Source organism: Lactuca serriola, chromosome 3 (assembly GCF_051521515.1).
Source record: "Lactuca serriola cultivar US96UC23 chromosome 3, Lser_US96UC23_V15, whole genome shotgun sequence".
In the NCBI taxonomy this organism is placed as follows: domain Eukaryota; kingdom Viridiplantae; phylum Streptophyta; class Magnoliopsida; order Asterales; family Asteraceae; genus Lactuca; species Lactuca serriola.
Window position 1 is genome coordinate 211,010,957 of NC_136410.1, and position 19,492 is coordinate 211,030,448.

A 19,492-nucleotide genomic window follows, 5' to 3' on the forward strand; every position below is an offset into this window, starting at 1 on the left:
GATCTTCACACTTTGATAAACAAAAGTCTTTTCAGAAAATATCGGATTTTCTGGGTTTTACAAACTACACAAACCTTTTTATCACAACATTGCTTAGGAACTCACCAACATTTCATATGTTGACGTTTTTCCAAAATAACTTGTATTCTCAGGTAACAGGTAAGAGGAAGAGTATTATGAAGTAATGTTAGATGTTATATTGTTAAAAACACTCAAACTATTTATGTTATGAATGTGTAATGTTAAAACAATGTACTTGATGTGAACAATTCCAGTTGTAAAATATTGTTGCATGGTGACGTTTATGTTATGATTCATGTATATTCATTGTGATGGTATTCAATTAAAGTCACGCGAGCCCTCGGACGTTTCCGCCGTCTGGTTCAGGGGTGTGACAAGGAAGACCAATAAACGTCATCACACTCAATAGATTGTCTAGCCATAAGTCACAAGGTTTTTCTAGATTTTCCTTATTCCTTATCACCAGATGACCAATACCTATCAATATTTATTGAAACCGTGGTAACAAAAGTCATTTCGCTTTCAGCAAGTTCTTGTGCTCTGCGAGCATAGTAGGCTAAGTATTTCACCTTTCATTTTTGAGGAACTTTAGCCAAACAATCGTTAACATAGTGATTTCCGAGGCCATATTTATGACATATAGTCTTAGGCTTGGCAGAGTTCGGGACTTCCTGAGATTTTGAGGAGCGATTCAGAATGTTGGGTTCATATGCTGGTGGATTTTCTGTAGCTTTAGGGTAAGGTTGATGATTGCTTTGGTGAGGAGCTTGATATCTATTTTTAGAAGGTTTTTTATTAGGATTCTAATGATGTCTATACTTCATAGATGTGAAGAATGCATTTCTTCATGGGCGCCTAAACGAGATTATATTCATGCACCAGCCTCCACGTTTTTGTGACCCATAGCACCTCAATTATATTTATCACCTAAAGAAATCTATTTATCTTTTAAAACAAGCTCCACTTAGTTTCACGGGTTACCTTCACCAGGATCGAATTTTTTCATTGCAAATCTGACTCCTCCTATTTATCTTCATAAGTAGGTTACTTACTTGTCATTATTCTGACTACCACCATAGCTTAATTTTGCGACACACCATTTATATGCTTTCGTTTGAGTTTCCTATGACGGACTTAGGTGACATGTCTTACTTTACTTGTCATCTCAACAACTCAGGAATCTTCAAGCTTATTTGTTCCCCAGTGATAAGTCGTGTTGGAACTTTTAGAAAGAGCACATATATTGACATGAAATCCATGTTGTATTCCATCCTAATTCCAGTTAAACCTAGATCATGAGGGTTCCTCGGTAGCCGATCCTACCCTCTACCACAACCTTGTTGGTGGTCTTTAGCACCTCATGTTCACCAGACCAGAAATCTCTTTCGTTATCCAGCATATCTGTTTATTTATGCATGATCCTCAGGTGCCTAATTTCAACGCTCTTAGGTGTGTTTATGGTATACATATGGCACTCTTGACTCTGGCCTTTTTATAAACTCGTCATCAACCACTGACCTCATAACTTACTCTGAAGCTGACCGGAGAGGATGTCATTTGTCGCATGGGTCTAGTAGTAGCGGATATTGTGTTTACTTGGGTGACAACCTCGTTTCATGGTCCACTAAGATTTGGGCTATCGTCTCTTTTTCCAACACTTAAATAGAATACTGAGGTGTTAGCAATATAGTAGATGAAATAGGCTACGAAATCTTATATGCTATCTTCACCGCCCTCTATCAAAAGCTATTATTGTTTATAGTGACAATGTCAGCACATTCTACTTTTCGACCAATTTAATTCAACACAAATGCACGAAACATATCGAGATTGATATCCATTTTGTTCGTGATAATGTTACCACTTGAGAGATTCAAGTATTACATGTTCCTTCCACTCTTTAATACACTGATATTTTCACGAAAGGTCTTCCCTATTTGCTTTTCATGGAGTTCAGATCCAATTTGAGTATTGTTCTCGTTATGTTTGTACTATTATTCTGTATAATGGAACTGTCAGTCCAACATAAATAGACCCAATTGTATGTTGTACATTGTATTTATAATTATGTTAGTGCATTATACGCTAGCTGTAAAATATGGAAAAATACTACCTTAATAGTTCAAAGCGAATTTTATTATTTTAATAAAATTGTTGTCGTCCACGAAAAAATATAATACTCACTCCTCCCCGGATATGTTGGTAAAACAAGTTTGTATTTAACATCTTAGAAATGGATATTAAAATTCAAGCTTTTGTCGCCATCATCTTCTATGTGAACAACAAAGTTCCCGTAACAAGAAACTTTGTCCGCCTCTAAGATAGTATATTTATATTCTATCGAGTTAAACAAAAATTAAAAAACCATTAGGTTTAAAAGGGGAACAAAGGGAATGAATATACATAAAAACTATAAGTAGGGGTCCTTGTTCGTCACAAAACATAGGGTTTTGCTCCCCTCTATGTCGGCCATTACTGAGCTTTAAGACAAAAATTTCCACACATTCCTTCCTTCCTTCTAGTCTAGCGAGCTAATTCATTAATCTCTAAATACATATCTCCTACAGTACTTTTGTTTATAATTGAAAAGTCGATGTGTCATGGAGAATTGATGATTGTCTTAAGAGAAGACTTGTTATGAATGGGCCATCGCCTTCTCACGTGCGAATAATCCATAGTAAAAAACTCGTGAGTCGTATCTGATCCTTCTATCCATTCTTGCCGTGTCCCTTTTGCTACATGCACGATCACATCCACTTCTACTAAGATCTTGTGTAATTCACCTGTATACACACAAATGTCACATACCATATGTTACCAGAGATACAGACGTCTTTGTATAGATAATAGATGAGTTGAATTCCAAGACGTAGGAGTCTATATTGTTGTTCAACTAGATCGCAACAGTAAAAATAAACTACGTACGATGAAACAAACTATCGAGATAGTGATTGTATGACTATCCATAATAATTATTAGCCCCCATTAGGTCATTAATTAACTGATTGGAAAAGTTCCTCATAGGCCTCCTTGAAAGATTTAGGCAACGATTCTAAATTCCTTTCAGATGAACACCGCACAATGCATTTTTTTTTTTTTTTTTTTTTTTTTTGTTTATGATTAGCGATCAACCTTGCAAATATTGAAGATCAACCAAATACTAAAGAAAAAAGTACATTTATAAGACCAAACTCCGGAATACCTGAAGAAGGTTTATTTTGTTCCTTGGAAGCCGCCAAATCCTTAGCCTCATAACCGTTAACCTGATCGATGAAAAAAACGTGCTGAACTCAAATGTACTTTAGCAACCACAAAAATTATGGGATTTAGACTCTATAAATTAACTTGTCAAGTTATCTTCTGCTAGGGTTTAAAATTTACCTTTCTATTGACCATTAACTTTCTTGGTAGTGCAGAATGATGATGCTGGTGCTCATTGCCTGCGTAGAAAATGTAAGTATTGGATAAGTACCATGGAGAGAGAGAGAGAGAGAGAGAGAGAGAGAGAGAGAGAGAGAGATGTAATCATATACCAAAGTCATTGGAAGCTTGAAGCTGATGAGGGTGGAGAGCAGCAGCATTAACGGCCAGTAGAAGTGAGAGAATGACACACAATATGGTTACTCTAGCTAACATGATAATCTCCTTAACTTGCTCTTTACCAAACTATTGTACTACCCTATAGCTGTACTAAATGTCTTCTAGGAAATTTTCCTTTATCGATTCCTTTACAAATATAACGAAGTAGGGGTAAGATTCTCGGTGTGGTATATATATACAGACACACATTGGGAGGGGGTGGGGGTGGGGGATACGCGAAGCACAAAGTAGAGAGTTCCAAAACAAAAGTAGTTTATGGAAAGGAGGCTTCAATTCACAATGGAGGAATTTGGGCTATTTTGTCACCACATTTCTTTGAAGGGCTGCGGGTATTCCTTTTTTTTTTATTCAATTTTTAAACCGACATCTCCATCGCATACATATCAAATTATTAGAAATATTTTAGAAGTTCGTATAATTAATTAATTACGAACTTTTGTAGTTTTGCATAAACAAATAATGCTAACCAGCTCATTATGTTCCATTCCTTGGGTTCGATATTTTGTACTTGTTTCTTCGTGTCCCCATTTTAAGCCTTCTATGATATTTTTTAATTGGTCTTTTATTGTTTATATCTGAATGGATGCAAGTGAGCTTACGGAAGTACAAAAACAACAAAATGCCATATTTAAGTAATGACATATACAAAATTAATTTTCTAAAGTTTCTTCCATTTAGTTAAATACTTTTTGTGAAACTTGTATGTTATAGAAGTTAAAATGTTAAATACGAAGGATTAAGCGAAATCTTTATTTGAATTTAAAATTTAAAATTTAAAATAAATGAAAACTAGATAAATGTCACCCGTGCTATTGGCATGAGTTTGAACTATAGGAGTTTAAAGCAAAATGATTTTTTTTATATACTGAATCGAAAGGTGGTACACTGATGCATCAAAAAAAGATTGAATGTTACAAAAGAGTACTATGTATATGTTGATACATTAATGATTTCTTGTTCAATGAACATCTATCTTCAGAAAGATGGATACAGTAATGCAGTTTTTCACTTTCTACACAGTTATATAACCAAATTCTTCCTTCATTTTTAACATTTCTCCAACTGTATATTAGAATAAATTTGAAATCTTAGACACCTGCATTTTGCTTAGGGACATGTTTTTTTTTCCCATTAAGTGTCCCCATTTTAACCCTTCTATGATATTATTTAATTGGTCTTTTATTGTTTATATCTAAATGGATGCAAGTGAGCTTACGGAAGTACAAAAACAACAAAATGCCATATTTAAGTAATGTCATATACAAAATTAATTTTCTAAAGTTTCTTCCATTTAGTTAAATAATTTTTGTGAAACTCGTATGTTATAGAAGTTAAAATGTTAAATACGAATGATTAAACGAAATCTTTATTTGAATTTTAAATTTAAAATTTAAAATAAATGAAAACTAGATAAAGGCCACCCATGCTATTGGCATGAGTTTGAACTATCATGAGTTTAAAGCAAAATGGTTTTTTTATATATACTGAATCGAAAGGTGGTACATTGATGCATCAAAAAAAGATTGAATGTTACAAAAGAGTACTATGTATATGTTGATAAATTAATGATTTCTTGTTCAATGAACATCTATCTTCAGAAAGATGGATACAGTAATGCAGTTTTTCACTTTCTACACAGTTATATAACCAAATTCTTCCTTCATTTTTAACATTTCTCCAACTGTATATTAGAGTAAATTTGAAATCTTAGACACCTGCATTTTGCTTACGAACATTTTTTTTCCCATTAAGTGTTCTTTGGAGAATTTTGCTTAGGGACATGGTTTTTTTTCCATTAAGTGTTATTAGGAGAACTGATATTGAAAAAGTTTGCTAGAAAATCATTGCAAATCAAGGGAATTGTATGAAAAATAAATAAGGGCAAAAAAACGATATACAATGTCAGTTTGGTCCAAAATTTTTAAAATCATTTTTTGTAACTATAATAACAGTATGCATGGGTAGTTTGGTTACAATAAAAAATAAAAGTAGCTTTTCGTAAGCTAAAATTCATTCCTTAAAAACCATTGGTAATGATAGTGTTCATGTGATCCATGATAAAACACGTTACAATTCCACCCACAATCAAGCTTCTTCTAAAGAACAAACCAACCATAAATAATACAAATAAATCATTGTTTTCATAAAGTTAACTTTTTACGAATGAAGAGTTACTGGTTCCTGATTCTCATCAGCAAGGAAAAATAGAACCGACCTCAAAACAAATTATCCGAAGAAATCAGTTGACTGTGATTTGATGTAATAAAAGTGTGAAATAAGTCACCAAATTTCAGTTTCTTTAGCGGATTTAATCGTTAATTGTAAACTTGTTCTTCAAATGCACTTTTTAAAACTAGCTTATGAATGAGCTTTATTCACAACTCGTTATGTTCCATAGTCTATATTCAATAAAAGTTTGAAGCTTTAAAAAAATAGCAAACCAAATATTATGTTTCGAAAAGTAAAAAAAAAAAACCGTATTCCTAATACCATATGTACAATTCTCCTCATGAACACCTTCGAGACCAACATTCAACCCAATCGATTAATGTCTTATAAGACATAAAAGTATGTTTCCTAGATTGTACTTAATAACATGTGTCTTTCCAAGATTATTCCTTTCAATTTTTGAAAGCTAAAAAAGCTCTTCTATAGTAGCTTGCTCCACTTTAGAGTTGGAAAGATAGTGAAAAAATGTCCTTCAAAACATAGTAGCAAAGAGAGGAGTTAGAATATCGACATCAAAAAAGACTAAAATACCCTTGATGAAAGTGATGAGATGTACATGTTTTCTAAGAAATGGCCTCAATGTTTGTGTTGATTGCTCTACATAACCGTTGCATGCACCATTTTGATTAGTAAACATTGTCATAAAGTGTTCGATGCATACTATAAACTTTCACGAAACTAGATGTCAGAATAATAAAATTTATAAACTATTATAGAAAAGATAAATCCTTTAAAAAAAAGTGAGAAAGCGTTAGAATAAATTACAAATAGGGTTGTGCAACATGACATAAAGACTTAGAAATGAGGCCTCCCATGCCATCTAACGTTTGAGATGATGCGTTATGTTGAAAAAAAATGTTTAACACAAGAAATATGAATGTACTTTCAAATTAATTTTTATTATGAAAAAATGTAAGTAGATAATCTCCCCAAAAAACAATATTTAATAAAACCTAACCTAACATCAACATATATATATATATATATATATATATATATATATATATATATATATATATATCTTCTCTTCTAATAAAACAGTATATTACCTGCCAAGTTGCATTACCTTAGTTCCTCGGTCTTGACTTTTCCCGCTCAAATCATCTATGTGTAATTCCTTCTTTGCTCTTATGCAGTCATTCCGCTCAAATGTTGTAGAACTCAGTGTATTCTTCAATTCTCATTGCAATCAATCCCATAATATCAGCCAATCATATAATCTTTAACCGATCATCAAGCATAATCCTATTAAATCAGGAAGAGGTCACTCGAAATCTGTTGATCTAAACCCTAATCCTCACAAACTTTCTCTGGATTTAGGCTTTACAATATTGAATCGACCACCACCAAGCTCCACCGCCTCCACATTTTCATCTGGTTTATTTCTCTTTCTCCTTCTTCTCTTTTTCTTTGCATCCTTATTCTTTGACAACAAATGAGTGTACAAGTAAGCTTCAATTTTGGTTTTTTCTTTTCTTCTCTCTCTCCCTCCTTCACCACCTCTCTCTTTCAGGTATGTTTTGATGTGAAGGGTTATCTTGGAATACTATGAGCTGATTCCATGCCTTTTTTGGTTCCGTAATCGACAGGTTCCGCTACTTCTGATCTTCCATTGGATTAATCGACTCTCTGTGGTAATGTCTTTGTCTCTCTTCTTCTTCTTCTTCTTCTTCTTCTTCTATAATAGCTCCATTTTTATGTTAGATTAAGATTGTTTGATGTATCACCAACAACTATTATGGAATAAATCATTTTAAGTTTGGGTGTATTTTGAAAAGGGTATTTCCAAAAGTCGACTCCTGCTTCGATTTTGGGGAGGGTATTTCCAAGAAGCGACCTTCATGAGTGAGCTGGATTGATTCGATTTTGAGTTTCTGTGATTTTGGTTGTGGAGAAGGAGATCGTGACTGGAACATGAGGGTCATCGACAGGGGTGAGGGTTGCTAGTAGAAGGAACAGAGAGGGAAATGGGAGAACGAGGAGGGTTGCCAATGTAAGGTAATTATACTTCTAATTTATAGTGGATATAACTTTATTGTTCATGAAGATCATAGGAAAACCTTCTAATTGACATTCATTTCAAGTCCTGATAAATGTAGTCACGATTAAGTTGGTAGGTTTGAAGATGCACACCACATGCTTGATGAAATGCTTGAAAGAAAATGGTTAGTGTAGTTACGATTAGTTTGGTTTCTTGATTTTCTTTAGGCTATAAAGATATCTATAAAATGTATTTTCATCTGCTACTCAAGCTCAAGGTGATGATAAATTATGATTTCCCTTATGTTAATAAACTCCTCTTACTATTGGCTAATTGATAGCAATTCACTAGATCTGAGTGAAGTGGGGATTTAACGGTTTTTCAGAAGCCATGCTGCCATGGATTTCCTGTTGGTTTTTAAAGACCTTCAGCTCCTATGCTTTGAAAAAACTTTTAGCCATGGGTGATTAAGGGAGTTTTTTGAACAAATAGATACTTGGTTTTGATACGTATCTGCATTAGGTTTGTATAATTTAATTAATTTAGCTGATGTCTTACATTTAAGTTTGGGAGCCTGATTTTGTATCATTTGTATGTTGCAGGTCCATGAAACGTTTGAGTTGGGTATGCATGGGCTTTTATAATGACTAGATACTTGGACATATAGTATCCAATTAGCCATATTCTTTTAAAATACATCACAGTTCGTTGGAGGCTCTTCTAAGACATTGAGATAAAGGATTGGATATGAGATTAACATGTTTTCTTACCAATTTGATATATTTTTTGGATTTTGTTCAGGATTCGAGTGGACGGTCTGTCATGGATCAAGGAGATGTTGTTACTTTTTATTTGAAAATGTTTATCTCTTATGTAAGTAAAGCCCATTCCCTATATTGGTTCTTAACTAACCAAAAAATCGATTGTTGATATAGTTAGCAGTTGTTGTTGTTGCTTTGTATATACAGTATGAGAGTGAGTTTAGGCATATTATGCACATAGTTGTGAAAGCTCACCAAAGGATAACTATTCACCAAAAGAGAACAACTCGAGAAAGGAAACACCCACTATCCACCTTATATCACTGTCTTTATATACAAAAGGTTCTAATGTTTTTGATGGAGATAACATCAGCAGTTCAGCATCTTTAATAGGAAAGTAACAGTTTGTACACTCATTTTCATGGAAATTTCTTATTTTTTTATTGACTTCAATTATAGTAGAAAAGGTAACTACAAACGAAATGTATTGTTAAACCAAATAGTGACATCACTAGACATTGTAGCTTTAATAACTATATCATTTAGCTTATTTAATAAAGGGAACTCCAACATGATTTTTTTTTGCAATTTTGTGCCTAATTAAATAATTTTTTACTCTATCAGGTATCTTCCCAAATGAACGTTTGTTTCTGTTGTTCAGCTTGGTAGCAATTGTTAACTTTTCAAAGTTCTTTTAATTTTTTTAGATGCCAAGAATTTATTTCTTCCTAAGCTTTTCCTAGATGAATACTCACCTGGAAACCCTCTTAGGTTTCTTACACATTATGTTAGCATTTTGTTGACCTAATTATAAATGAAATGAAAGTGTGTTTTATTTATTTGGTGTTCGTACAAATTTTTGTTTGGCATTTCATACATAATTGGTTTTAGAAATTTGAATAGTTTTAGGAACAATAACTATATTAAACTCTATATGTATCTCCTATCTCAGTTTACTTTTGTGTCACACCTCCGAACCAGACGGCGGAAACGTCCGAGGGCTCTTGTGACTTAATTGAATATCATCACAATGATTATACATGAATCATAACATCATTCATGACCATGCATTGAAATATTACAACTGATATTGTTTACATTCAGTACATTGTTTTAAACATTACAATTCCATAACATAAACCGTTTGATCATTAATCTAAGCAAAACACCATGATATAACTTGATACATATTCTTTTGTTTACCTGTTACCTGAGAATACAAGTTATTTTGAAAACGATCAACATATGAAATGTTGGTGAGTCCATAAGTAATGTTATGGAAAAATGATTTTTGTGAAGATTGCAAACCTAGAAAATCCGATATTTTCTGAAAAGAGTATTTGTAAAAAAAGTGTGAAGATCCGTAAATGTGCTTGTCGATTTTGAAAAGATGAATAATTGTTGAACTTTGTATACATCACATAGGTTAAAATGTTGAACTCCCTGGGAAAACCCGATGTTTTCCCGATGCGTAAATTACATGACTTGTTTAGGGTTATACCTATACGACGATTGTTTTTGATTACCCAGGTGACATTGGATTAATTAAGGGTCGTGAGTTGTTACAATCACGCATTTTTGAAAATGACTAGTTTATAACTACAAATTATGAACGATCCTTGAGGCGTCGTCCATACTACTCACATAATCCAACCACCCTGACTTCTCTTGTTTAATGTCACGAATCTGCTTACTCGGTTTCTCATAGCCCCACAACCGAGGAGAATGGAGGGTAAGAAGCCTCCTTTATTTCCATAAGTCATTCAAGGTTATCGGGAATGCGAAAGGCACTTGGCCCGACTCGCATTTGACTTCACGACTTCGCTAGCAGTACTAATGGACCCTTGGGGCCCAACAGCACAATAGTGCTATTGAAAGTCCTTTTACATGGAATTAGGTCATAGAAGGCCCATTAATATGTAAGCGCGTCCCCCTTCGGGCCCTATGATCATGTTATTGGGCTAGCAAGGCCCAACAAGCACGATTTGAAACTTTCAAGCCCAAAGATTGAATATTGACTTCTCGTAGTTATCGCATGTTTATTGAAGTACTACGGTTTATTGATTTTTGGTTTTATTATTGATGGGTTTTGGTCATAAGACATCCTATGTGCTCATACAAACCCTAATGCTTGGATCTAGGTTTCTTTATTGTACATGCAAGTTATCCAAGACTATAAACCCTAATTCTAGCATTCAAGTAATCATATTAACATGAGAATAGGTTTATAATGTTACCTTGATTGTTATGTAGCAATAACAATCCCAAATCTCCTTGTATTGACTTTGGAAGGCTTAGAGTCACAAGTGTCACTCCTCTAATGGTTCACAAACACCATAAGCAAGAGGATGAAGAGGAGAGAGGATGGAGGCTGCCCAAAACGTGTTCTAACCCTAGAAGAGAAGTTCCCCACGTTTTTTTGAGCCTTAAGGGTTCTATATATAGTGAGGCTATTAGGGTTATCTAACAAGGAAACCCTAATTTGGTTGCTTAAGCCCTAAGCAACCCATGGACTCCTTTAATCAAGCCCTTGGACGATTTCCTTATGGGTTTCCCATTAGAATTCGTCCACCCCTTGATTCAAGACAATCCATTGCCCAAATTGCAATTATCATATAATTACAATTTCAGTCCCTTAAGTTTAATTAATCTCTTTTAGTCACAAAATTAATTACCAATTAATTATTGACTAATATTAATTAAACAATATGATTTCTCCTTTAATATATTATTCCCATAATATATTAAGAAATCATATTTAATCCTTTCTCTCCATAATTCATCCTATCAAGTTGCTTTGGTGAAGGCAACCCAAAAGGACCATGCACCATCGGGTCAAGTACATACCAAAATAGTTATGGACTTAGACACTAATCCAACAGTCTCCCACTTGGATAAGTCTAATAACTATTATGCGTATGACTTCAGATCCTGATCTGCATTCGTAGCTTTCCAAAGCCGCTGTCAACTCTGATCCTATCAGATACACGTGTCCTTAGATAAGGGATCATATATTCCTCCATTCTAGATATCATATGAGATATGATTTCAAATCATTCTCTTTGTACTATATCTCGATTCCCGATTTATGACGACAGACTAATTGAACAAATCAAATTAGCCCTAGCCCGGCCGAGCATTTACGTTTGTCATCACTAAACCATCGAGGGGCCCAAAGATATCGCTTTTATCCTACTTTGGATAAAAGGAATGGATAAACTTTGATACAATACTTGCTTGCACTCACTCACCGAATCACACACAACAATATGTTTTATAACACCAAGTTACTGGTGCGTTTACATATTATAAATGTGCAACCGATTTGCAAGATACAACTCACACATCTCGGTTTCAAGAATATAAGATGTTATCGTCTCACCAATCACTCGTGATACAATTCATGGAGTGATCTAAGTGAGTGTGGTTTTAATCCAATGCTCAAATCATATTCGTAAGCACTCATGAACGTTGCAGCAAACATTTGCTTATGTATAATACTCTTATAGACAATCCACACACCAATTCATGACAGTCTTCATTCATATCTACTTCCAACATATGAATGACTGTGGCCCGTTCGAATAATTTGACTATTCTTAACCAATTAAATTATTCAGGAAGTCAAAACATGCAAAGTGAAACACAAGAATAATACTAATCTCATATGGCCTCAAACCTTTGAGTATAAATAAAACACCTTTTATTTATCACCATATCGATTACTCATTATTTGTCATTTCGGGTAATCAACTTCTTACTTGAATTATTACACTTGTCCCATGCTCTTAGCATGCACACAATGTTTACCTACGGTCCTTACTTTTGTGAAATAGATCAAATTGAACACATTTCCAATCATTCTCATTTCACAACTCCAAATCCTTTTTTCATAAGTGTAAGAATATCAAATTCTTGTTACTTATAAAATATGCTAGATTCTAACAATTTTATGCAATGATACTTTCGTAATGTCGCTGCACCAAAGTCACAAAGACTATTGCCAATGATATTACAAAGTCCTCTAACAGAGATTGTTACAAGACAATTCCTTAGATATGATGTCTCTCACTCAAAGTACATTCCTTTGAACATCCTTTTGCATAGAAGTTTCTAATCTAGACATAGATTTTCAATATTCAATTCCCAATATAGATACATTTCCATATTTTCCATATGATAACTTATTCTTAATAGAATCTTATCTATTCATAATAATGTCGATATGGTCCATCCAATATGGAAACATTTTCATATTTTCCATATGACAACTCATTCTTAATAGAATCTTTTCTATTCACAATAATGTCGATATGGTCCATTCAATACCATGCTTCCAACTACTCACAAGCAACCAATCCTCGTCGAACTTTGGACTGTCCTTTGATAGTTGTTTAATTATTTTAGTCAAAACCGATTCTAGTCCCTTTTCCCTCTAAATGTGCTAGATATTTGGAAAATTTTAGAATGGTCAAATATTAAAGCATTTGCAATCGATCCTATACTCGAAGCGTATGGGACACGATGCATGATGTTTTATTCGCTATGTTCTCAAAATTCGAATTGTGAAGAGGAATGCCGTAATCATAATCGAAATTTTAAGAACACACTATGTACCTTTGACTAAATTTTATTAACATTCCACAACCTAAGCCTTTAGATTTGAAATGAAGCATAATATTCTCTCCCTTAATTATAGCAAAACAACCTTTTAACTCGTACAACTTTGCAAAGTATGACTCTTGTTTTCTATAATTAATATTGCCAACTTGCAATACGTGCCTTAATAATCATACAATCATAACATTTATGCTCCCACTATCACGATGATTATTATAAAACATAACACTTATGCTCCCACTAGCTTTGACATGTATTCAGAAACAGTTTAACTTTCAGAAAAACAATACTTATTGAATTTCTTAAGTTCATGTTTCTAATACTTAGTGCTTTGATAATATTTTATCGAGGCTTCTTGAACTTATACACCTTTGCCTTAGATAGTTCATATGTGTGTCTAAACAATTAAGACTAATTGCCAAACCTCACAACTCAAATCATGGAAAGGGATACCGTAACCATGATCGAATTCGAGAACGCAATTTTACAATCACTATCTTCTTAAAATCTTTCTTAGTGAAAGCATTTCCTCACAATCATTTTCATGAAGGAGGAAATCTTATGACACTTAGATTTAAACAGTGTATGTGTTCCTATCCATGTAAATTTGTTAAAACCAAAGTTTACGACAAATTCAAACTCATATGGACTGAACTTTCTTAATCTTGATTTCTTGTCTTATGGTAGCACAGCTGCCCACCGTGTCTTCCAAGGATTTAAGCAGCTCACCCTTTCCTATCAATGTACCTTTCATTGATTAAGGTGCCTTGCCTTTTATGTATTCAAAATGAGAACTCATAGAACTCACATGCATAATTAACTTAATTGGCACAACACAGAAAAAAATAATGTCAACACAATAGGTTGTAAACCTCAACTCGTGTGCTAGTGATGATCGATAAGGTTTATTTGATTTGTTCTTGAAACCTTTCAAGACCATTAACACTCCCACTGACTCCTTGACATATAAGATTCTCTTGTCAATAACCATTTCTTGACAAACAAATATTCAAGAGTTAGTGTAGCTTTTATCAAGACACTTCATAAATTGGTCCTAGTTGGTCTTTTTCCAAGACATCACAACTTTCCTTATTTGATGAATGTTATAAACCTTCATAATACTTATCACTCAATTTCACAATCTTAACTCTAAGACTTGTTTTGGAACGAAGTATGATTGACTTCTTGATTTAACCATTTCTTCAATCCTTGATTCCTCTTCATAAACATACAATTGTACTAAGACTCACTTAGAGGATCAATTGAGATATGGTTGTTAATCATTAAGACCTATCATAAAGCATAAAAGGTACTCTCCCTTCTTCTTAGAATGGAGAAACTTTTATCTTTCTGCCTACTTGATTCTTCTTATTCGTTCTGCTATTGATTTAAACATTTTCAATCAATTCAAAATTACACTTAATCATATAAGTATAATCATATTTACTAAACTTTTAGTAAATTATGACGAATATTTTGTTACTCTTATGGTGGACTTGATCAATACGCAACTTTGTGTACTCGATCTCCTAGTCCTTCACTTGACACTTTATCAATGATTTAGTCTAATTTCCAAATATGAAATTTCTCATTCATCGTGCAACCATGTTGCATGATTCCAAGTTTCTATCCAATTGAAACTTGGGCGATGAGAAACTCTCCCTATTTGGTAAGTTTTCGACATTTCCACAATTAAGAATCAAATCCATTATTACTAATAATAGAAACATTCAAACATCAATTTTTCATACACGCCATTGCAAGGATAAATAAATAATATAAAATCAAAATTTATTTTATTGCGGAAAAAATTTGTCCTTACAATGCAATTCATTGAAAAAGTATGCCAATACATATTTCTTAGCAATCTAATTCTAACTCTAAGTAGTAGCTCAAGAATCTAATCTTCAAGTAATGCGATCGAAATCTTCACGGTTAGATTCTGCTCACTTCTTCCCTTAAGCTTTCTCTCTTTTCTTCGATCCTACAAAACATTGATTGTAATCTTATCACATTATGTATTAAGAATCTAGAATAGGAGCTTAAAAGAGTTAGTCAATGAATTTTACCTAAAGCAGATCCATACGTTTTGACTCTCCCATCTCTTAGATCTCTTAGGTAAACATGGCAGCTTCGTCTCCAATGCCCCTTCTCTTGGCAATAAAAGCAAATTGACTCCTTTGGAACAGGACATGGAACTACTTCAGACATTGCCTTTTTCTTATGATCAAACTTTTCGATCATAGCATGTCTTTCGTTTCCATCGTCTATATCCATAGAGGTTTTGAAGGCAGATTCACCAATCAACTTTGTGTACTCGATCTCCTAGTCCTTCACTTGACACTTTATCAATGATTTAGTCTAATTTCCAAATATGAAATTTCTCATTCATCGTGCAACCATGTTGCATAATTCCAAGTTTCTATCCAATTGAAACTTGGGCGATGAGAAACTCTCCCTATTTGGTAAGTTTTCGACATTTCCACAATTAAGAATCAAATCCATTATTACTAATAATAGAAACATTCAAACATCAATTTTTCATACACGCCATTGCAAGGATAAATAAATAATATAAAATCAAAATTTATTTTATTGCGGAAAAAATTTGTCCTTACCATGCAATTCATTGAAAAAGTATGCCAATACATATTTCTTAGCAATCTAATTCTAACTCTAAGTAGTAGCTCAAGAATCTAATCTTCAAGTAATGCGATCGAAATCCATTTCTTCACGGTTAGATTCTGCTCACTTCTTCCCTTAAGCTTTCTCTCTTTTCTTCGATCCTACAAAACATTAATTGTAATCTTATCACATTATGTATTAAGAATCTAGAATAGGAGCTTAAAAGAGTTAGTCAATGAATTTTACCTAAAGCAGATCCATACGTTTTGACTCTCCCATCTCTTAGATCTCTTAGGTAAACATGGCAGCTTCGTCTCCAATGCCCCTTCTCTTGGCAATAAAAGCAAATTGACTCCTTTGGAACAGGACATGGAACTACTTCAGACATTGCCTTTTTCTTATGATCAAACTTTTCGATCATAGCATGTCTTTCATTGCCATCGTCTATATCCATAGAGGTTTTGAAGGCAGATTCACCAATCAACTTTGCTTTTCTATTGCGCCAAACCATTGCAGATTCAGCAGCAATAAGCATATACGTGAGATCTATAAGGGTCACGTCGTGGTTCATGATATAGTACTCTCTTACGAACTCACTATACGAGTTAGGAAGTGACTGAAGAACCCAATCAACAGCCATCTCCTCACAGACAACAGATCCCATCATTCTTAACCTATCAATGTGTGACTTCATCCCTAGGACGTGCGCACACACTGACTTTCCTTCTTTATGTTTACTTGCCAAAAGGGCTTGAGTGATCTTGAACTTTTCAAGCCTTCGAACTTGTGAGTTAGGGAGAATAATTGGAGGAGGAAGAGGAAGTGAAGCATGATTTCTTGTTCCTCGATCGAATCGTGGAATATCATCTTCATGTGGAATGCTTGTTCTATGGGATTTGGGAAGACCATAGTTGTCGAACTTTGACATCTACAAAACGGGAGAAAACGAATTCAAGTTAGTTGATAGATTGAGTCCTTAGTAAATCACCCAAATGAAATACTAAGGCTAGGACCCAACACAATATTCCACAAGTCGGGAGAGGGATGTCGTAACCCTAATTGCAGAACATTTGAAGGTAAGTGAATGACGATTCACTAATTTTCCACCATCAAAACGAAAAAGAAAATTTAAGTTTTTTAAATCTATGAAAACTCCTAGATCCTTTGAGATTCATTGAACTTTCAATGGCATGTTTAAATCTCGATATGCCCCTCTTGTTTGTGACTGGGATGCCGAGGATCACAAAGCGGGTGTGAATAACCATGCAAACTGACATGGTGCCCTCACATGTTACGGTCACCTATTTGATGTGCCGGTAAACAACACACGCTCCACCATAATATGACAAACATTGAGTCACCCTTTGCTACCTTTGCTTAGAACCATTTAGTGTGCCGGTAAACCACACACGCTCCACTAACGTCTTTGCAAGGGCACAAAGTGTAATTTCATGGAATTGCATCAATTCACTTTGCCTAAGTAACTAAGATTGGGGATTTGTAAAACATTTAGTTACTTTTATATTTCATTATACTTATAATGGAATGTTTCGTCCTATCCTACCCGTTCGGCTAACAACCCTCCACTACTCAAGAGTGCGGTGGGTAAGAGTGGATACCCATTCAATCGCCATTTTATAGGCAATTTCCTTAAACACCCCTTATAGACCAGTTTTGTGAATGAGGCCTACTAACGGTAAGACTGACTTTTACTCATACATATACATAGTGTTAGACTTTTAATGTTATATATAGTATAGGGTGTATTTTAACACTTTTAAAATACTATGTGGTTAAATTTAACAATTATACCTTTAATTCAATTAAATTGTAAACCTAAACTTTTATGGATTTATTAAACTTCTTTTAATTATACACCTTAATTAATTAATAAAACCATAAGGGTGTGATTTGAACTTTTTCAAAACAATACTAGAGTTTTAGAATTTAACATTCCTAGTTAAACTTTTAATCAACTTTTAAATTCCAAAACTTCAGGGCAAGTTTTGAAACATTTCAAAACATTAGGGTTTAGAATTTAAATATACATCAAATTAAACTATTAATCCAAAATTTTAAATTCCAAAAATTGAGGGCAAGTTTTGAAACCTTTTTTCAAAACATTAGGGTTTTAACTATTTAAATTTCAAAACAACAAAACTTTTGGGTTCAAATTTAAACTATAAAACCTAAGGGGAAAATATGAAACTTTTCATAACAACAAGGATCAAATAACAAATAATCTAAATTAACAATTAATCACATAATTATCCATATTTGATTTATTTAATTATTTCTTGAAAAACAATTTATCAATTTAGTCAAAATAATTAATCAATTATCACATAACGAAACAATTATCTTATTAATTGATAAATATCTTCAATTAGATCAAGAATATAGTCAAATATATCATAAAATCGGATTTATATTGATCTAATATGATAAGGTAACTATCCCAACGCAAAAACAGCAAGAAATCCTGAGATATACTCCATCTGACGAGTTGACTCGTCGAGTCTGCATGGACTCGGCGAGTTCAACTATGGACTCGGCGAGTCCAGCCTCCAAAACATCAAAAATCGAACTTTTTGAACATGTAACGCATCAATACAATTGAAACTAGTCTAGGCTCTGATACATGCAAGTTATCCAAGACTATAAACCCTAATTCTAGCATTCAAGTAATCATATTAACATGAGAATAGGTTTATAATGTTACCTTGATTGTTATGTAGCAATAACAATCCCAAATCTCCTTGTATTGACTTTGGAAGGCTTAGAGTCACAAGTGTCACTCCTCTAATGGTTCACAAACACCATAAGCAAGAGGATGAAGAGGAGAGAGGATGGAGGCTGCCCAAAACATGTTCTAACCCTAGAAGAGAAGTTCCCTGCGTTTTTGAGCCTTAAGGGTTCTATATATAGTGAGGCTATTAGGGTTATCTAACAAGGAAACCCTAATTTGGTTGCCTAAGCCCTAAGCAACCCATGGACTCCTTTAATCAAGCCCTTGGATGATTTCCTTATGGGTTTCCCATTAGAATTCGTCCACCCCTTGATTCAAGACAATCCATGGCCCAAATTGCAATTATCTTATAATTACAATTTCAGTCCCTTAAGTTTAATTAATCTCTTTTAGTCACAAAATTAATTACCAATTAATTATTGACTAATATTAATTAAACAATATGATTTCTCCTTTAATATATTATTCCCATAATATATTAATAAATCATATTTAATCCTTTCTCTCCATAATTCATCCTATCAAGTTGCTTTGGTGAAGGCAACCCAAAAGGACCATGCACCATCGGGTCAAGAACATACCAAAATAGTTATGGACTTAGACACTAATCCAACAGTTATTGATTCGAGACTGAATCAATTCGTTTGGTAACGATATTGGTTGTTGAAAGTGTATTTGTTATTACGTTTCGCTGGTAGTCGTGGATCTCGTATTTTGTCTTAAGGGATTTGTTTGTTTAAAAGTAAGAATTTTACCTTTTGACAACCCTTCTTTTATAAAGTTAACACTTTTAGTCATTTATATAAAAGAATTTCCATTTTAATCCTTAAACCATTTTTCTTGACACTTTAGTATCATAACTTGTTGAAAAGACATTTTTAGCCCAAATTTGCTTTTTAAACAGCT

At 33.6% G+C, this 19,492-nt stretch overlaps 1 protein-coding gene across 1 annotated transcript; it reads right to left on the minus strand.

Moving 5' to 3' along the window:
• Positions 1–2,340: 2,340 nt before the first annotated feature.
• Positions 2,341–3,803, minus strand: LOC145094793 (uncharacterized). The gene is made up of 4 exons (XM_079032834.1): positions 3,555–3,803; positions 3,403–3,461; positions 3,224–3,284; positions 2,341–2,804 (listed from the first exon to the last, which is right to left on the minus strand). The coding sequence occupies exons 1-4, from the start codon at positions 3,655–3,657 to the stop codon at positions 2,620–2,622; spliced, it is 408 nt and encodes a 135-aa protein (XP_078888960.1). The 5' UTR covers positions 3,658–3,803; the 3' UTR covers positions 2,341–2,619.
• Positions 3,804–19,492: the final 15,689 nt, after the last annotated feature.

What these genes read in the sequence shown, in the direction of transcription:
- LOC145094793 (XM_079032834.1), bottom strand. Translation starts at nt 3,657, where the DNA reads ATGTTAGCTAGAGTAACCATATTGTGTGTCATTCTCTCACTTCTACTG. An exon ending in TCAAGCTTCCAATGACTTTG is followed by an intron (nt 3,462 to 3,554) that starts GTATATGATTAC and finishes TTTTCTACGCAG; the next exon opens with GCAATGAGCACCAGCATCAT. An exon ending in ACAAAATAAACCTTCTTCAG is followed by an intron (nt 2,805 to 3,223) that starts GTATTCCGGAGT and finishes GTGTGTATACAG; the next exon opens with GTGAATTACACAAGATCTTA.